At 40.2% G+C, this 15,957-nt stretch overlaps 2 protein-coding genes across 4 annotated transcripts in view; one reads left to right on the top strand and one right to left on the bottom strand.

Moving 5' to 3' along the window:
- CNOT6L (CCR4-NOT transcription complex subunit 6 like) overlaps positions 1 to 11,657 on the bottom strand; it is a 128,454-nt gene extending 116,797 nt beyond the window's left edge. The window contains exon 1 of one of the 3 annotated variants that reach the window (XM_066233380.1): positions 11,159 to 11,657. Coding sequence is in view for 1 of the 3 variants with exons in the window: in XM_066233378.1 (XP_066089475.1) it covers positions 10,824 to 10,828 (5 nt within the window). In the remaining 2 variants the exon portion in view is untranslated. Of the gene's footprint in view, positions 1 to 10,572; positions 10,685 to 10,823; positions 10,957 to 11,158 lie in introns of those variants that run through there. The other 2 variants (XM_066233378.1, XM_066233379.1) reach the window with 2 other exon arrangements.
- The window catches only part of LOC136306625 (uncharacterized), a 31,533-nt gene continuing 26,575 nt past the window's right edge, over positions 11,000 to 15,957 (top strand). Inside the window, exons 1-2 of the mRNA XM_066233080.1 lie at positions 11,000 to 11,242; positions 12,021 to 12,190. Coding sequence (XP_066089177.1) covers positions 11,000 to 11,242; positions 12,021 to 12,190 — 413 coding nt within the window. The remainder of the gene's footprint in view (positions 11,243 to 12,020; positions 12,191 to 15,957) is intronic.

The raw sequence follows: 15,957 nt of genomic DNA, 5'->3' as shown, positions 1-15,957 counted from the left end.
TTACCATATTCTGCCTTCACGTTTGCTATTTACTCAGGGTTAAATGCCCTCTAAATATAAGTAGTATAAGAGTATTTCTGTGTCAAACATCCTGTTTTAAATATTTACTTTATCAACATTTATGACTTGTTAGTTCACTTGTACGTCTCCTAATAATAAAAAACAGTAATAGCTAACATATAAGAACGTTCTAGTTTAGTTTTTTACCAGGGATGTGCCACATATTCTTCTAAGCACTTTATAGGTATTATTTCATATAATCCTCACAACCACTCTGTAAGATAAGGACTATTATCACCCTATTACAAATGAGGAAACTGAAGCATGGAGAAATTAAATGAGTTTTCCAAGAGCTACAGCGTAAAGGATCCAAAGCTCACATTCTTAACCAGGCTACATATTTAAAAGGAAGGATATGACTTTTCAGTCCTTAGTACTCAGTAGTCCAATATGTATTAGTTCCATTTCCTGGTAGAAAAAACCATATTCTAAACTTCTTTTTAGTCCCCAGATCCCTGAATACAAAGTTTCTAGCTAGTAAACATTTAATTACTATTTATTACTATGATAGACTTCTAGTAATGAAAATTCTTGTAATGTTTCAAGATAGTTATTCTGTACATAAGTCACAAAATATTATTCCATAATTTTATATATAGATGCTGAAGACTACTATACATGAACCTACAGCAGAACATACCCTGTCAGTTTTTTAAGTTTTGTTTTGTTTAAATATAAACATTAAGATCAGATAGCAACGAATACATATGTTAAGGTCCCAACCAAATCTTTGTACAGACATTAAAGTTGGTATATACTAAGTTAAGTCCTACTCTCTTAGCAGTATTTGTAACTATTATTATATAACTCTCTGATCCATGTTACTCATTTAGGGAATCTAAGTAATTTGGGAAGAGAAAAATAAGATTCTAAACTCTAAGGTTACAGAGAGAGAGGTTCTCTCTGTAAAAGATGAATACAAGGAAAAGAGTATTATGACTTCTATTTTGTGTCACTGAACTCTTTTGTTAATAAATGAAAACTCAGAATTTCCACGTCTTATTCGGCATAAACAAGTTCCTCACATAGCAAAGAAACTACTTATTTTCTTGAAAAAAATCAGAAATAAATTTTTATCTGTAATGATATTTTTTAAATGACAAAAAAAATAATGAAAAGTAATAATCCAAATAACACAGATATGAAATAAAATTCTATTACCGCTTTCCAACTCTGCCATAACAGGAAGATTTATAGCTAAACCCAAAGTTATTTGACCTCTGAGACATACCATTAAAGGACAAAAATAAAAATTTTTAAAAATATTTAATAAGAATATAGCTACATGGAAACACAAAGTTTCAAAAATTAAACAAAGGGTAATAACCACATCAAGTGAAACATAACCTTACCTTGTAAAGCAAAATTTTCTAAGAAAGCTACTAAATTTTTTAAGAAAACTTACAAAAACAAAACTATTGATGCTGAATTATTTGGGGGAAAATGTCAGATGACAGCCAGTTTCAAAGTAAACATGGAATTCTTCATTAACCATACCTTCAACACCACAAAGGTTTGTTCCCTTCTTTTAAATTCTATGATATAACAGCACTTCATTTATTATGTAGTACTGTATTCTCTCTGCTTCCTGTGTTCCCCCTCCTCCAACCTAGCTATCAAACTCATCAGAGCAAAATTCTCCTCACTGTATTTTTTTAAAGTTTTTCAAAACAAATAGTATTCTCCATTGCTCAAGAAATCTGAATTATTCAAAAATCTGCAGGAAAGGATTAAGGACCCGCCATCAGTGTGTATGGATCAATGGGAAGACAATTAGAGAGCATTAAAGGAGTAGGAAGGGGAAGAAGCACGAGACAGGGTAAAAGAGGGAGAAGAAAAGCTAGTCCCTCTTTTCCAAACAAGCTAAGCATTACTACTGTCCCTCATTACAAGACAAAGCATCTTCCCTTTTCTAATCCGTATTTCATACTTTCATCAAAACTCAACCCTAACATCTCTTCATAATAAAACATTCATAAAACAGAATAGAAGGGAATTTCCTCAACATGGTAAGAAGCATCTATGAAAACTCCATAGCCTGACCAGGTGGTGATGTAGTGGATAGAGCATTGGCCTAGGATATTGAGGACCCAGGTTCGAAACCCTGAGGTCACCAACTTCAGCACAGGCTCATTCAGCTGAGTGTGGGGTCTCCATCTTGAGCACAGGGTCTTGAGCATGGGATCATAGACATGATCTCATAGTTGCTGGCTTGAAAAAGGGGTCACTAACTCAGCTGGAGCCCCCTCAACCCCATCTCCCCCACTCTCCCCATCAAAGCACAGATCAAGAGCATTTTATAAATTTGACTCCAATGGCAAGAGAAGTGAAGGCAAAAATTAATGAATGGGACTACATCAGACTAAGAAGTTTTTGCTCAGCAAGAGAAACTGATAACAAAATAAACCGAAAGCCAACTAAATGGGAAATGATATTTTCAAACAACAGCTCAGATAAGGGCCTAATATCCAAAATATACAAAGAACTCATAAAACTCAACAACAAACAAACAAACAATCCAATAAAAAAATGGGAAGAGGATATGAATAGACACTTCTCCCAGGAAGAAATACAAATGGCCAACAGATATATGAAAAGATGCTCATCTTCTTTAGCTATTAGAGAAATGCAAATCAAAACAGCAATGAGATACCACCTCACACCTGTTCCATTAGCTGTTATTAGCAAGTCAGGTAATAGCAAATGTTGGAGAGGCTGTGGAGAAAAAGGAACCCTCATACACTGTTGGTGGGAATGTAAAGTAGTACAACCATTATGGAAGAAAGTATGGTGGTTCCTCAAAAAACTGAAAATAGAACTACCTTATGACCCAGCAATTCCTCTACTGGGTATATATCCCCAAAACTCAGAAACATTGATACGTAAAGACACATGCAGCCCCATGTTTACTGCAGCATTGTTCACAGTGGCCAGGATATGGAAACAACCAAAAAGCCCATCAATAGATGACTGGATAAAGAAGATGTGGCACATATACACTATGGAATACTACTCAGCCATAAGAAATGATGACATCGGAACATTTACAGCAAAATGGTGGGATCTTGATAACATGATACGAAGCGAAATAAGTAAATCAGAAAAAATCAGGAACTGTATTATTCCATACGTAGGTGGGACATAATAGTGAAACTAAGAGACATTGATAAGAGTGTGGTGGTTACGGGGGGGAGGGGGGAATGGGAGAGGGATAGGGGGTGGGGAGGGGCACAAAGAAAACAAGATAGAAGGTGACAGAGGACAATCTGACTTTGGGTGGTGGGTATGCAACATAATTGAATGACAAGATAACCTGGACTTGTTATCTTTGAATATATGTATCTTGATTTATTGATGTCACCCCATTAAAAAATAAAATTATTAAAAAAAAAAAAGAAAGCAATCAATGAACAACTAAAGGAGCTCCAACTCTGAGTTGATGCTTCTCATCTTTCTTGCTTCCCTGTCTGCCCCTCTCTCTCTAAAAAAAATAAAAAGAAAAAATAAGAAAACAATTCCATTTACAATAGCACCAAAAACAATAAAATATTTAGGAATTAAAGCAACAAAATTGTAGAACACACTCTGAAAACTACAAAATGTTGTTGAAATGAAGATCTAAATAAATGAAAAGATCCCATGTTTATGACTAGGAAGACTTACTCTTAAGATGGCCATGCTCCACAAAATGAGCTAGCATTAACACAATTCCTATCAAAATCCCAGCTGACTTCTTTGCAGAAATTGACAAGCTAATTCTAAAATTCATATGGAAATACAAGTCCTCAAATAGCCAAACAATCCTATAGAAAAAGAATAGTCTTTTTAACAAATATTACTGGGATATCCACATGCAAAAGAATAATGTTAGACTCCCTACATGAAGCCTCATATAGAAATTAATTGAAAATAGATCAAAGATATAAATATCAGAGCTAAAACTATAAAACATTTAGGACAAAACAGAAGGGTAAATCATTGTGACCTCAGATTAGTAAATAGTTTCTTAAATATGATACCAAAAGCACAAACAACACAAGATAAAATAAATTAGACTTCCTAAAATTAAAAACCTTTGTTCTTCAAAAGACATTATCAGGAAAGCGAAAAGACAACTCACTGAATGGAAAGAAAAATCATGTGTGAAAGGGACTTGTACCTATTAATATACAAAGTACTCTTAAAACTCAATAATAATATTTAAAATAATAATTTTATAGTGGTCAAAAGATCTGAATACTCATCTCTCAAAAAAAGATACACATATGGCCACTAAGGAAATGAAAAGACACTCAGCATCATTAGGGAAATGCAAATCAAAATCACAATGAGATACTACTTAACACAGGTAGGAGAACTATGATCAAAAAGATAGATAACAAATGTTGGCAAGGATGTCAAGAAACTGGAGCCCTTATACACACTGTTGGTGATGTGAAATGGTGAGACTGCTTTGGAAAACAGTCTGGAAGTTTGTCAAGAGTTTAAGCATCAAGGCACCATATGATCCAGCTGCTATCTCCCAGAGAACTGAAAACTATACACTCAAAAACTTACACATGAATGTTCATATGAGAATTATTTACAATAGTCAAAAGTAGAAACAACTCAAATGTCCATCAGCTGATAAAATGTGGTATATCCACACAATAGCATATAATACAACCATAAAAAGAATCAAGTATATAACACGAATGAACCTTGAAAACAGAGTAAATAAAAGAAACCCATGATAAAAGAGTACATATTATTTTAAGAAGAGGTAAATACATACTCAGAAAATAAATCAGTGATTGCCTAGAAGTAAGGATGTAGGAGAATGAAAGGTAACGCTTAAATACAGGATTTATATTCCAGGTGATTAAAATGTTCTAAAATTGTGGTGATGGCTGCACAAATATAAATATACTAATCACTACTGAGTTATCGATATATACTTTAAATCAGTGGTCCCCAATCCCCGGGCCATTTGGTAGCAGTGGGCAGAGAAAGAATAAATAACTTACATTACTTCCGTTTTATTTATATTTAAGTCTGAATGATGTTTTATTTTTAAAAAATGACCAGATTCCCTCTGTTACATCCGTCTAAGACTCACTCTTGACACTTGTCTCGGTCACGTGATACATTTATCCGTCCCACCCTAAAGGCAGGTCTGTGAAAATATTTTCTGACATTAAACCGGTCCGTGACCCAAAAAAGGTTGGGGACCGCTGCTTTAAATGGACTACACTACTTCTATGGAAAGTCAATTATATCTCAAAAAAGCTCTTACCAAAAAACTTTTTCTTTATGTAATCTCTGACCTACCCATCATTCCATTTTGTTACTCCCTCTGAGAATGTCTGTAAACAGCTTATCCTATAATGACTTGCACTTGTTTTGAAATAGTTTTATCTCCCTTATTCACAAGCTGTAAGCTTCACAAGCGTTCTTCTACTTCTTTCGTACTTCTCTTTAGAATTGAGTACAATAATGAGTATAGAATGGGCCCTTGAATAAGGCTTGTTTTTTTAAGATTTTATTTATTCATTTTAGAGAGAGGAAAGAGAGAGAAAAAGGAATGGGGGAGAAAGGCGCAGGAAGCATCAACTGTAGCTGTTTCTCTTATGTGCCTTAACAAGGCAAGCATAGCATTCAAGGTTGATGCTTTATTCACTGTGCCACCACAGGTCAGGCTGAATAAGGTTTTTAATTCCCAAAATACACAGAAATATTTACCATGAAGAAGTTAACCAGACTACTCAAAAATCTTCCTTTGGGGAAATATATATAAAATTCTCCAGATAACTAACCAAACTTTTCAGAATAAAAATCAGTACAGGTGAGACATAGAGCTGAGGTTTCACTTTACAAGAATCCTAGGCAGTGAAAGAATAGTTGTAATTCAATTAAAATTAAAGTCATCCAGAAATTAAATGCATTTAATGTATTAGAGGCTCAATGTTACTACAGTTAAAAAAAAGCTGGACCCTAGCTGGGTGGTTCAGTGAATAAAGTGTCGTCCTGGCGTTGCAAGTTGGATCTCTGGTCAGGGCACATAGAAGCAATCAATGAGTGCACCACTAAAAATGGAGCAACTAAGGGGAACAGTGAGTTTATGCTTTTCTCTCTCTCTCTCTTCCTTCTCCCTTCCTCTCTCCCTTCTTTCAAATCAGTGGAGGGAAATTTTTCTGTAAGTTGTAGTATTTTCATCATGAAACACAAGCACAAGTTAATAATTAAGCCTCTTATTTACTTGATGATTCTGTAATTTTTCTGGGTTAAGGCTCACATATCTTAATTACAATGACTTCTGAATTACAAAAACAGCAACAGCAAACAAACATAGGAAGGTCCACCTAAATCAGGGGTCTCAAACTCACGGCCCGCCGAACAATTTTGTGCGGCCCGCAGACTAATCCACGAAGTTTTGGATTAGTCTAAATGATATTATAATAATAATTATAATGTTCTATCTCATCAGAAAGAAAATTCACAAATGTGTTTCCCATGAAACTATACCCCAGAAACTAAAATTCAAAGTCAACTGATTTCAAAGTACAAAGAGGAACAACTCAAACAGCCAGAATACAGTATACCACCACAATGGCAATCAATAACTGGATAGTAAAGAAGAGACCCACTAAAGGTTATTAAATACAATTGTAATGTTCTCTCAGTTATTTGTATTTTTTTTTTAAGTTTTTGTTTTGGGTTTGTTTTTATTTTATTTTATTTATTCATTTTAGAGAGGAGAGAGAGGGAAAGAGAGAGAGAGAGGAGAGAGAGAGACAGGGGGGAGGAGCTGGAAGCATCAACTCCCATATGTGCCTTTATCAGGCAAGCCCAGGGTTTCGAACCGGCGACCTCAGCATTTATTTCCAGGTCGACGCTTTATCCACTGTGCCACCACAGATCAGGCTAGTTATTTGTATTTTTAAATAGCTGAAAATCACTTGTCATTCAAACTCCTCATAGAAAAAACGCCGTTTCCTCTTCCTCCTTCTGTGGCTCTACTTCTTCCCTTCTTTTTCCCCTCCCCCAATTTACTCTTTGAAGATGGAAAGCAATTTTTAAGTATTATAATTCATTTTTAGACATAGTTTCATAAACAATGCTACCATCTAAAATATCATGAAAAGCCCCAAGCTGTCCCCTTTCCAGAGACTAAATTCCCATCCCTCTTGCATTCAAATGCAACTGTGACAAATTCTCACCAATGAATGTGGGAAGATGTTTGTCCCTGTTACGTCTAGGGATTCTTGAGAAATGGTCTGTGGGTAACAAGTAGGGATCTGAGGCTCTGAGGAAACGGTGGAGCTATAAGATATAAGGAGTCTGGGACCCTCAATTACCACAAGGAGAAAAGCTACAAGCCTGCTAACTATGAGCACCTGCACTAGACTGTCATGTGAGCAAAATATAAACTTGTATGTGTTAAACCACTTAAATTCTGGGGTTTATTTATTATCCTAATTAGCATTACCCACAGTAATACATGCACAAATTCCTAAGTATACAATTTCCTCTAATTAAAGATATTTATGAGGAATATTTTGGAAAAATTGTTTAAAAGACCATTTAAGTAACACTGCATTTTCAAAATCTAAACAATTTGCCACTTTGATTTTTATATAATGTAATTCCTTTGATTTGAATGATAGCATAAGTTCCACTGTTAATGTCACTATCCACATATCTTAATATATACTTCAACATTATCTATTTTCATATTACAAAGAAATTTTTACTAAACTATCCCAAATTAAAAAAAAGTATAAATTGGCCTGACCTGTGGTGGCGCAGTGGGTAAAGTGTCAAACTGGAATGCTGAGGTCACCGGTTCGAAACCCTGGGCTTGCCCAGTCAAGGCACATAGAAGGAAGCAACTATTACGAGTTCATGCTTCCCACTACTCCACCCTCCTCTCTCTGCCCTCTATCTAAAAATCAGTAAATAAAATTTTAAAAAAAGTATAAATTGTTTTAAAATACAATTCATAATATTTAATGAAAACTACCAAATACCTCGTTAACAGCAAAATTCTATTTTGTTCTTAAAATATTAAAAATTACCATTTATAATTTTTAAAGAATTCTTCCTTTAAATATAAGGTAGTGAATTGTTTGTTTTAAATATACACATACCCATAATACACTCACTTTAACAAAACCATATTTTGCATTCTAATAAAGTTGTCCCTATTATCCTTCACAAAAAGTCCTTCACAAATTTGTTGAAATTTTAGTGCTTTACCAGGTTTATTTTTAAAGCTCATCATTGCTGATATAAATAATGATATAAAGCCTAACTGGGAAACTTGGCATTAGAAAATAAGACATTACAAACTTAAATGAACCTTCTCCCATATTCTCTTCACCCTGCTTTCACATAAAAAAAAAAGAGGGAAAAGAAAGAAAAATTATTTATTTAACTGCTGTTGCCTTTGTCTTAAACTCCATGACATTATTTTTTCCACAATACTATTAAAATTAAATGGACATCACATTTACTACTACACACAGAGTAATAAAAATGGAAAACTACTGAAAATTGATAGAGGATTTTTGCTTTCATTCAGGAAAAGATTCCAAGAGATTTTGTTTACCAGGATCAGTCAACATTAAGACATTACATAGCTATTTCTGTAGCACTTTTACTTTGTGGACCTATATAGATAAAATCTAGTTCTGTAATCCTTTTTAACGCTTAATTGTACTGGAACAAGTATTTGTTATGTATAGCTTAGTTCCCCCCCACTCCCACCCCAGAGCTACATAAAAAGAACTCATAAAAAGAGTAATGAAACTGAGATGGCCCATTTGAAAATATCAAAAAATATGAAGTATGACTATATAGTCTCTATAAACTAGTACACTAAGCATTTAAATGACATTCTTATTTCTAGAAAAAAGGAATTCTAAAATATGTTTTAAAAAGGTTTAAATATACTTTATGTATATCAAAGGACTGAAATGTTCTATTGCGATTTAGTTACATAATATTGCTTTCAGCAATTAAATGAGTATTTGTACTTATGTTTTTCAATGTCCAGTCAGGACTACAGGAGGAGAAACTAATATTTAACTAAGCATTTACTATGTACTAAACATGTTTTCTCATTCTATCCTCCGACAACCTTATAATAAATGTATTATCTCCTTGCAGATGAGAAAACAGAAGCTTACATACATTAAGCCTAAGGTCAAATAGCTAAGAGAAATGGCACAGGCAGAGTTCTAAGGTCTGTAGAGCAAATCCTTGTTCCACTAAACTACAGTGTGTGTGTTGTTTTCCAGTAGTGGTCACAGAAAACAGCTCTCCATCCATTCCCATTAGGACCCCCACTTCCCAGTGAACAGCATGGAACATTTTTTTGTGAGACCAATTCAGAAAGTACCAATCACTGGCCATTATACAGAGCATGGCCTGCAAGGATCTCATCTGTATCAGGACTTGACTCTCCAGAGGGTTTTAGCTAGATGAGCTAACTAGATACTAATGGAAAAAGGGTGGAGTAGATAAATCAGCAAACAATTATCCATATGCCATTTATATTTAATTCTGAACTGCACTGTACACCTATTGGCAGATTTCTCTTTAGTTTCATTTTGCTTAGACTCCTCGCAAAATAGCTTTTCAGTACACTCAGAGGCTGCTTGATCTAGAATTTGGAGGCGGTGAGGGAAAGTGTATTTGTGCACAACTATCTCGATTAGGATGACCAGAGGCAACAAGGTGGTGTCTCCTAAAAGGTAGTACTGCGCTTCCAATGTGTACAAATGGCTCAGCTGAACCTGCCAGAACGCCACCCCATCTGAATGGCCTCGCTGACCAGTCGGCGGAGTCGAGGAGGATGACAGCTCCAGTCAGCTCCTCTCCCTCAGCCTCCTGGGCTCGGCGCGTACACGCCTCTCCCCCTAGGAGGCAGGATAAAACAATTTCAAAAGCACAAAATCGATCCAAGCTCGCCACCACCACAGGGCAGGCAGGCCGGCTTCCGTTTCTTCTCCCGCCACTCCAAGAAAAATTTCATTTTAAAAAAAATGTGCTTACCTATTACCAACCATAAAGAATATTTAACGAAAAATGAACAGAGGTACTTAGTGCCGCCGCACGGCCTTAAGAATGAAAAGAAGGGCGGTGGGCACCGCGTACTCGCCAGATGTACGGCTTTGATTCACTTTCCCTCGGGTCCCACCGCTGGCGCCGGGAACAGTTCCGACGCCAAAATCTGCCTTCGCTTCGCGGCCGAGGCGGCGGAGGCGACAGTCATCGGTACGTCCCGCCTCCGCCCCTCACCTGCCCAGGCCCGAGTGAGCGCCCGGGCCCGCGCGCCCCGGGAGGCGTCCCGGAGGCCGGCGGGAGGCCGGCGAGCGGCGGGCGCCGAGGCAGTTAGGCCGCGCTTCCTGCCGCGGCCTCGAGACCTGAGGCGCGGCCCGGCCCCGCAGCTCTCCGGGCCCGGCGGCCGTGCGGGAGCGGAACCCACGCTCCCCCTCTCCGGCCCGGCTCCCGCCCAGCAGCGCTCACCTGCGGGGCTCCCGAGCCTCGGCCACGAAGGGGGAGGGGCACGCCGCTCGAGGGTCCCGGACGCCCGGATCCCCGGAGTCCCGGGCCCTCAGCGCGGACCCCCCACGCCGCACACGCACACCCGGAACCTCTGACAGAGCCACGAGTCAGCCCCACACGCGAACCACACACTCTCGCTGGGGCTCCCGGGGCCGCCTCCCCGCCCGTCGAAGTCCCAACTCGCAACCCACACACAGTACTCCGTCTCCCACCTCATTTCCCCGGGGACGCACTCCGCTTCCCCACACTCTCGATCCTACTCGGAGGCGCAAAAACACTCTCCCCCATTCTCCTCCTCGGGCCCAGGAGGAGCAACAGCAGCCATTTCCCCGCGGCAGGGGAAACACACACACACACAAACACGCGCGCGCGCACCAGGCCCCCACAGATGCTTCCCCTCCGGAGCCGCGGCCGCAGACGCAAACACAAACCCCCGCGGGCGGGCCTCGCTCCCACCCGGCCCGCAGGGAAGCGGCCGCGGCCGGCAGGGCCCGCCCCGGGCTCGCGGGGGGCCTGGGGTCCCGGAGGGCCGGCGCCCCCACCTCACCTGCATTCAGCGCGCCGGGCTCCGGGCGGCGGCGACGGCGGCGGCGGCGGGGCGGCTGGTGCTGGTGCTGCGGCGGCGGCGGAGGTGGTGGTGGCGGTGGCGGTGGGGCTGAGGGCAGCAAAGACATGCAGGCAGCCCGCCGGGGGGATGAGGCACCGGCCGGAGGGGACGCGGGGCGGGCGGGCCGGGCCGGGCCGCCGGAGGAACGGCAGAGGCAGCGGTGAGGAGGGCGGCTGAAGGGAGCGAGGAGGAGACGGACGGGGGCGGGGAAGGGGGCGAGGGCCGCGCTGCCGGGCTTCGCTGCCGGTGACCCTGGGCGCGCAGGAGAGGTCCCGCGGCCGCCGACGAGAAGGCCCCCGCCGGAGGAAGCTGCGCCCCCGCGGCCGCCGGAGCCGCGCTACTACTACCAGAGCCGCGCAAAGCCTGGCCTTGGCCTTGGCCTCCTGGCGCTGGGGCTGCCGCCGCTGCGGGGGTTGCTGCTGCGCTTGCTGCTGCCGGGGCCGAGGCTGCTACACAGAAACGCCAGCTTTCGGTGCCTTCACTCTCGCTCACACACGTTCACACCCCCGAGGGCCGGGGCAGAGGCACTCGCGCGATATCGGTATTGAGATTAATAACAAGGTGCAGAGAGTGCGAGAAGGGTTGATTGACGTGGAGGGGCTGGCGGGAGTCAATCACTCCCCTGCGCCGAGGGGTTGGGTTGAGAGGAAAGAGGCGGAGCTCCATACCCGCGCCTTGGCCCCGCCCCGTGGGCGCAGTATATGGTCTGGTGCGCGTGCGCGCCCGGTGGCCAGGGATGTTGCCCGTTTTCTCTTCTAATCTTGTTTTCTTATTCTCTTTTCTTGGTTTGAGTGCCGAACAGAGGTGGAAAAGCTGGAAAAGTAAAAACCCACATCCACAAATGCATGGTGGTGAGAGAGCCTGGCGAACCGCCTCACCCCGTGTTCTTGCGTGGATTCGGTACTGTTTACTGCACATTCGCCAGAGGCTGACAGCGAAGTTGAGCGCTGGTCTGGATGGCTGCGATGCCAGGTGAGGTAAAGTGACAGAAGGAAATGTCCCCTGATATCTTCAGTGCGTTTTTTTTTAACGTGTAATGCCTGTAAGTTGTACAACGAAAGGTAAATAAAAAGAACCTGTGACGCTCTGCGATAATCACGTCCTATTTCTTTTCTAATTCTTCCTTCTCGCGATAGAATCACGTTTGTTTGGCTTAGAATATAAACATCACAGTGTAAGCTAGAAATATTAATGTTTACTCGATGAATGCGGCCTTGACATTATAAATTTCTTGGCTTTAATTTTGTTTTTGTAGGTTAGCTTCATTCAGCTGTTATCACCAGCAGTCCAAAAACAAATCATTCCAGCTCTAGAGTCTGAATACTGCTGTTGCAATTTTGCACAGTCTCCTTGTCAATGCATGCCAGGCTTGTATACTTACCAGTGTTGGTCACGAATATATTAGCAGTGTTCAGTAGTTTTTCCCCACAGGGGTGTTCAGCACACTAAACACGTTGTGTTGGTTGCAGTTAATCTTAGGCCCTATTATTGAATGCAAAAGGTCTTCATCTCCTGGGTAAAATGGTACAGTAAAAATACAAATCATCATTTAGCCAGAACTGATCAACTATTGAGAGTGCACCATTGCAGAAGAACAATTGCACCACTTTCATCTTTGTTACCAGGAAGTGTGAGTGAATGGGTGAAGAAGACCGTTAAGGGCATGGAAGACCTCAAGCTGTTTTGTTTGCCACCTGTGTTGTTTCCATTTCTCTCCCTAGCAACACCACCTCCATACTAGCTTTTGTAACAGGCATCAAAATGGCTTTAATCTTGGAATAAGCCCCACGCATTCCCAACTATCTTGAATCTAGGCTGACATATTATGAATAATTATCTTTGGCTTTGTAAACAACAAAGCCAAACAAGTCACTTCAGGAGCCTAGGATAGTAGACCTGCCTCCATGGCATCTTGCCACAGCATTTCTCCTTGGTACACACTCTTTCTCAAGAAGAAATATTTCCAAATGTTGAAGAAAAGAGGGAAATAAAAACCTAGAAAATGTAAATCTGATAATGGGATATTCTTACAGATTTAAGCTTCTTTAAATACCCGTAGCTATATAGATTCCTAGCTATTCATTCCTTTACAATAAACATCCGTGGAGGGTGTATTATATTCCAGGCATTGTATTTAGCATCAGAGATATGAAGATAAGCATAAGTAGTCTCTATTCTTAAGTAGCTCACAGTCATAGAGGAAACACAAAATGAGAAATCCTCACAGGACAAGCCAGAAATGAAAGTGAAAATTAACACAATTAACCAGTGTCACCCCAATAAATTCAATTAAAAAGTAAAAAAGAAAGAAAAGTAACACAAAGTTAATAGTTACAACAATGCTCAGGAGGCTGATGGCACTGGCATTTTCACTTGAGTGATGTGATACCTGCCACTTGCACAGGCTGACTAGCAGCAGTAACTGGAGAGGAAAGAGGGAAGAGCCTTTGTGGGTGTTAAAGAAGCAGTAATAAATGGTGAGGTTTGCTGGTCCTGAAGGTCAGTGTTTCACTGTTGGCCTATAATTTTAAATACTAAATGAGTCAAAATCTATTGAATAATTGTAATTGTTACATTCATAGAGGATTTTATTTAAAAAAGATAAATTGAATGCAGGTTAAATATAAGTAATTTTTACTCAGGGATGTTTCCTATGAAATACACAGCAAATAAATTGACTCTAAAAACAAAAGGAAAGCAATACTTTTACATATTATAATCAAATCATCTAAAAAATAGATTTTCGTTTCATTCACTTGCAATGAGATTAAGATTACAGAAATAATAATTTTCAAATAGTTTTTGGTGCTGTGCAAATGCTGAGAAAATAAATCTTCACTGATGTAAAAATAAAACCTATGTCCTAAGACTCCAATTCAAAAGGCTTTCCAACAAGAGTAGTAACACTTAAGCTATTTTTAGAAAGCAGTTTTATTCAAGATCAATGTTGGCAACAAAATTTTAACCTACTTTTCATATTTCATAAAAATTTTTCATGTCTGTCAGATATTGCAATTTTTAATTAAGGTTAAAAGTAAGAACACACAGCCCTAGCCGGTTGGCTCAGCGGTAGAGCGTCGGCCTAGCCTGCGGAGGACCCGGGTTCGATTCCCGGCCAGGGCACATAGGAGAAGCGCCCATTTGCTTCTCCACCCCTCCGCCGCGCCTTCCTCTCTGTCTCTCTCTTCCCCTCCCGCAGCCAGGGCTCCATTGGAGCAAAGATGGCCCGGGCGCTGGGGATGGCTCTGTGGCCTCTGCCCCAGGCGCTGGAGTGGCTCTGGTCGCAACATGGCGACACCCAGGAGGGTCGCAACATGGCGACGCCCAGGATGGGCAGAGCATCGCCCCCTGGTGGGCAGAGCGTCACCCCTGGTGGGCGTGCCGGGTGGATCCCGGTCGGGCGCATGCGGGAGTCTGTCTGACTGTCTCTCCCTGTTTCTAGCTTCAGAAAAATGCAAAAAAAAAAAAAAAAAAAAAAAAGTAAGAACACAATAAGAAAATATCTCTTTAAAGAAGTGATTTATCCAAATGAAAACTTCTGGCTTAAATAAGGCCTTTTTGACCAAATTGGTGTGTAGGTACAATTTGTTCTGAAACAAACACTTAGGTTTATTTGTATTATTACAGAATTTGTTGAGTCCTAAATTTAAAAAAAAATAGTACTTTATGTTCTAGAGACCTCTGTCTTTTCCAAATTAGCAGTTAATATTTTATCTCTTCTTGTTTTTTTTTCCTATTGGTAGCACAGGTAGCTGGATCGATAATATCTCTTATTATATATAATATATAATAAATATAAAAATAAATATATAATAAAACATTACTATTTGATAAAGAATCAATTATATTTTTACTGATATATACTTTCAATGTACACTTTTATATTAATAGCTATACAACTTCAAGAAAAGTGTCACATTTAAATTATTCGGTAAGATATAAAATAATTAAAGGTAATTTACATGATATTCATTAGTACAACTTTTAAACAAGTATGAATCAAAATGATCTTGAATTTTTACGTCCTAGACTTCCTGACAGGACTTCCAAACTATATTCTACCTTTTACTGAAGTACAGTCCTCTCCATCTTGTCATCTTTTACTCATCTTATTCTTCTTCCTTTCTCTCCCTATATTCTCATTACTTTATTTCTAATATTTTTTCAGGTACCACCTATCATGGGTATATTTGTCTAAGAAAGGTGGCTTTATATATTGCTTCTGGCCATTTCCAGGTCCATCGACTCTTTCTATCAACCTCCCCTTTGTTCCTTTCTCTAGAATGACTGTTGATGACACTAAGGGCCATCCCACTATCTTAGCCAAATATGAACATTTTCCACCATTATTAATAGCATGCCATATGATATGTTAGTCTTAGATAAAATGGCTAAAAAGGCAAACTTCATCTTGGTGCCCTGCTGCCTACTCTTTCTACATTCTCTGTCTCAAGTCCCTTGATCCCTGAATATTCAGAATATCTACCCCAACACCATCAATGTCAGCACCACTCTTTCTAGTACTTCTCTATATTCCAGAAGTTTTCTACTAGGTAAATGCACCATCATCAATGAATATCTGGTGTTTCCATTTGTCAAGGACTTGCAGGCACCTGGCATGCTAGTCAATCAATAAAATCAATTATTTTAATGCTCTATTACAAGGATCCTCATGGATTCCTCAAGGGTACACTTCAAAAGCCACCTAGGATATATAGAGGGGACCATATAGGGTGGAT

This window comes from Saccopteryx bilineata, chromosome 5 (genome assembly GCF_036850765.1).
Source record: "Saccopteryx bilineata isolate mSacBil1 chromosome 5, mSacBil1_pri_phased_curated, whole genome shotgun sequence".
Lineage (NCBI taxonomy): Eukaryota > Metazoa > Chordata > Mammalia > Chiroptera > Emballonuridae > Saccopteryx > Saccopteryx bilineata.
The sequence above is the reverse complement of the archived record's forward strand: the minus strand, read 5'-3'. Positions and strand labels throughout refer to the sequence as shown.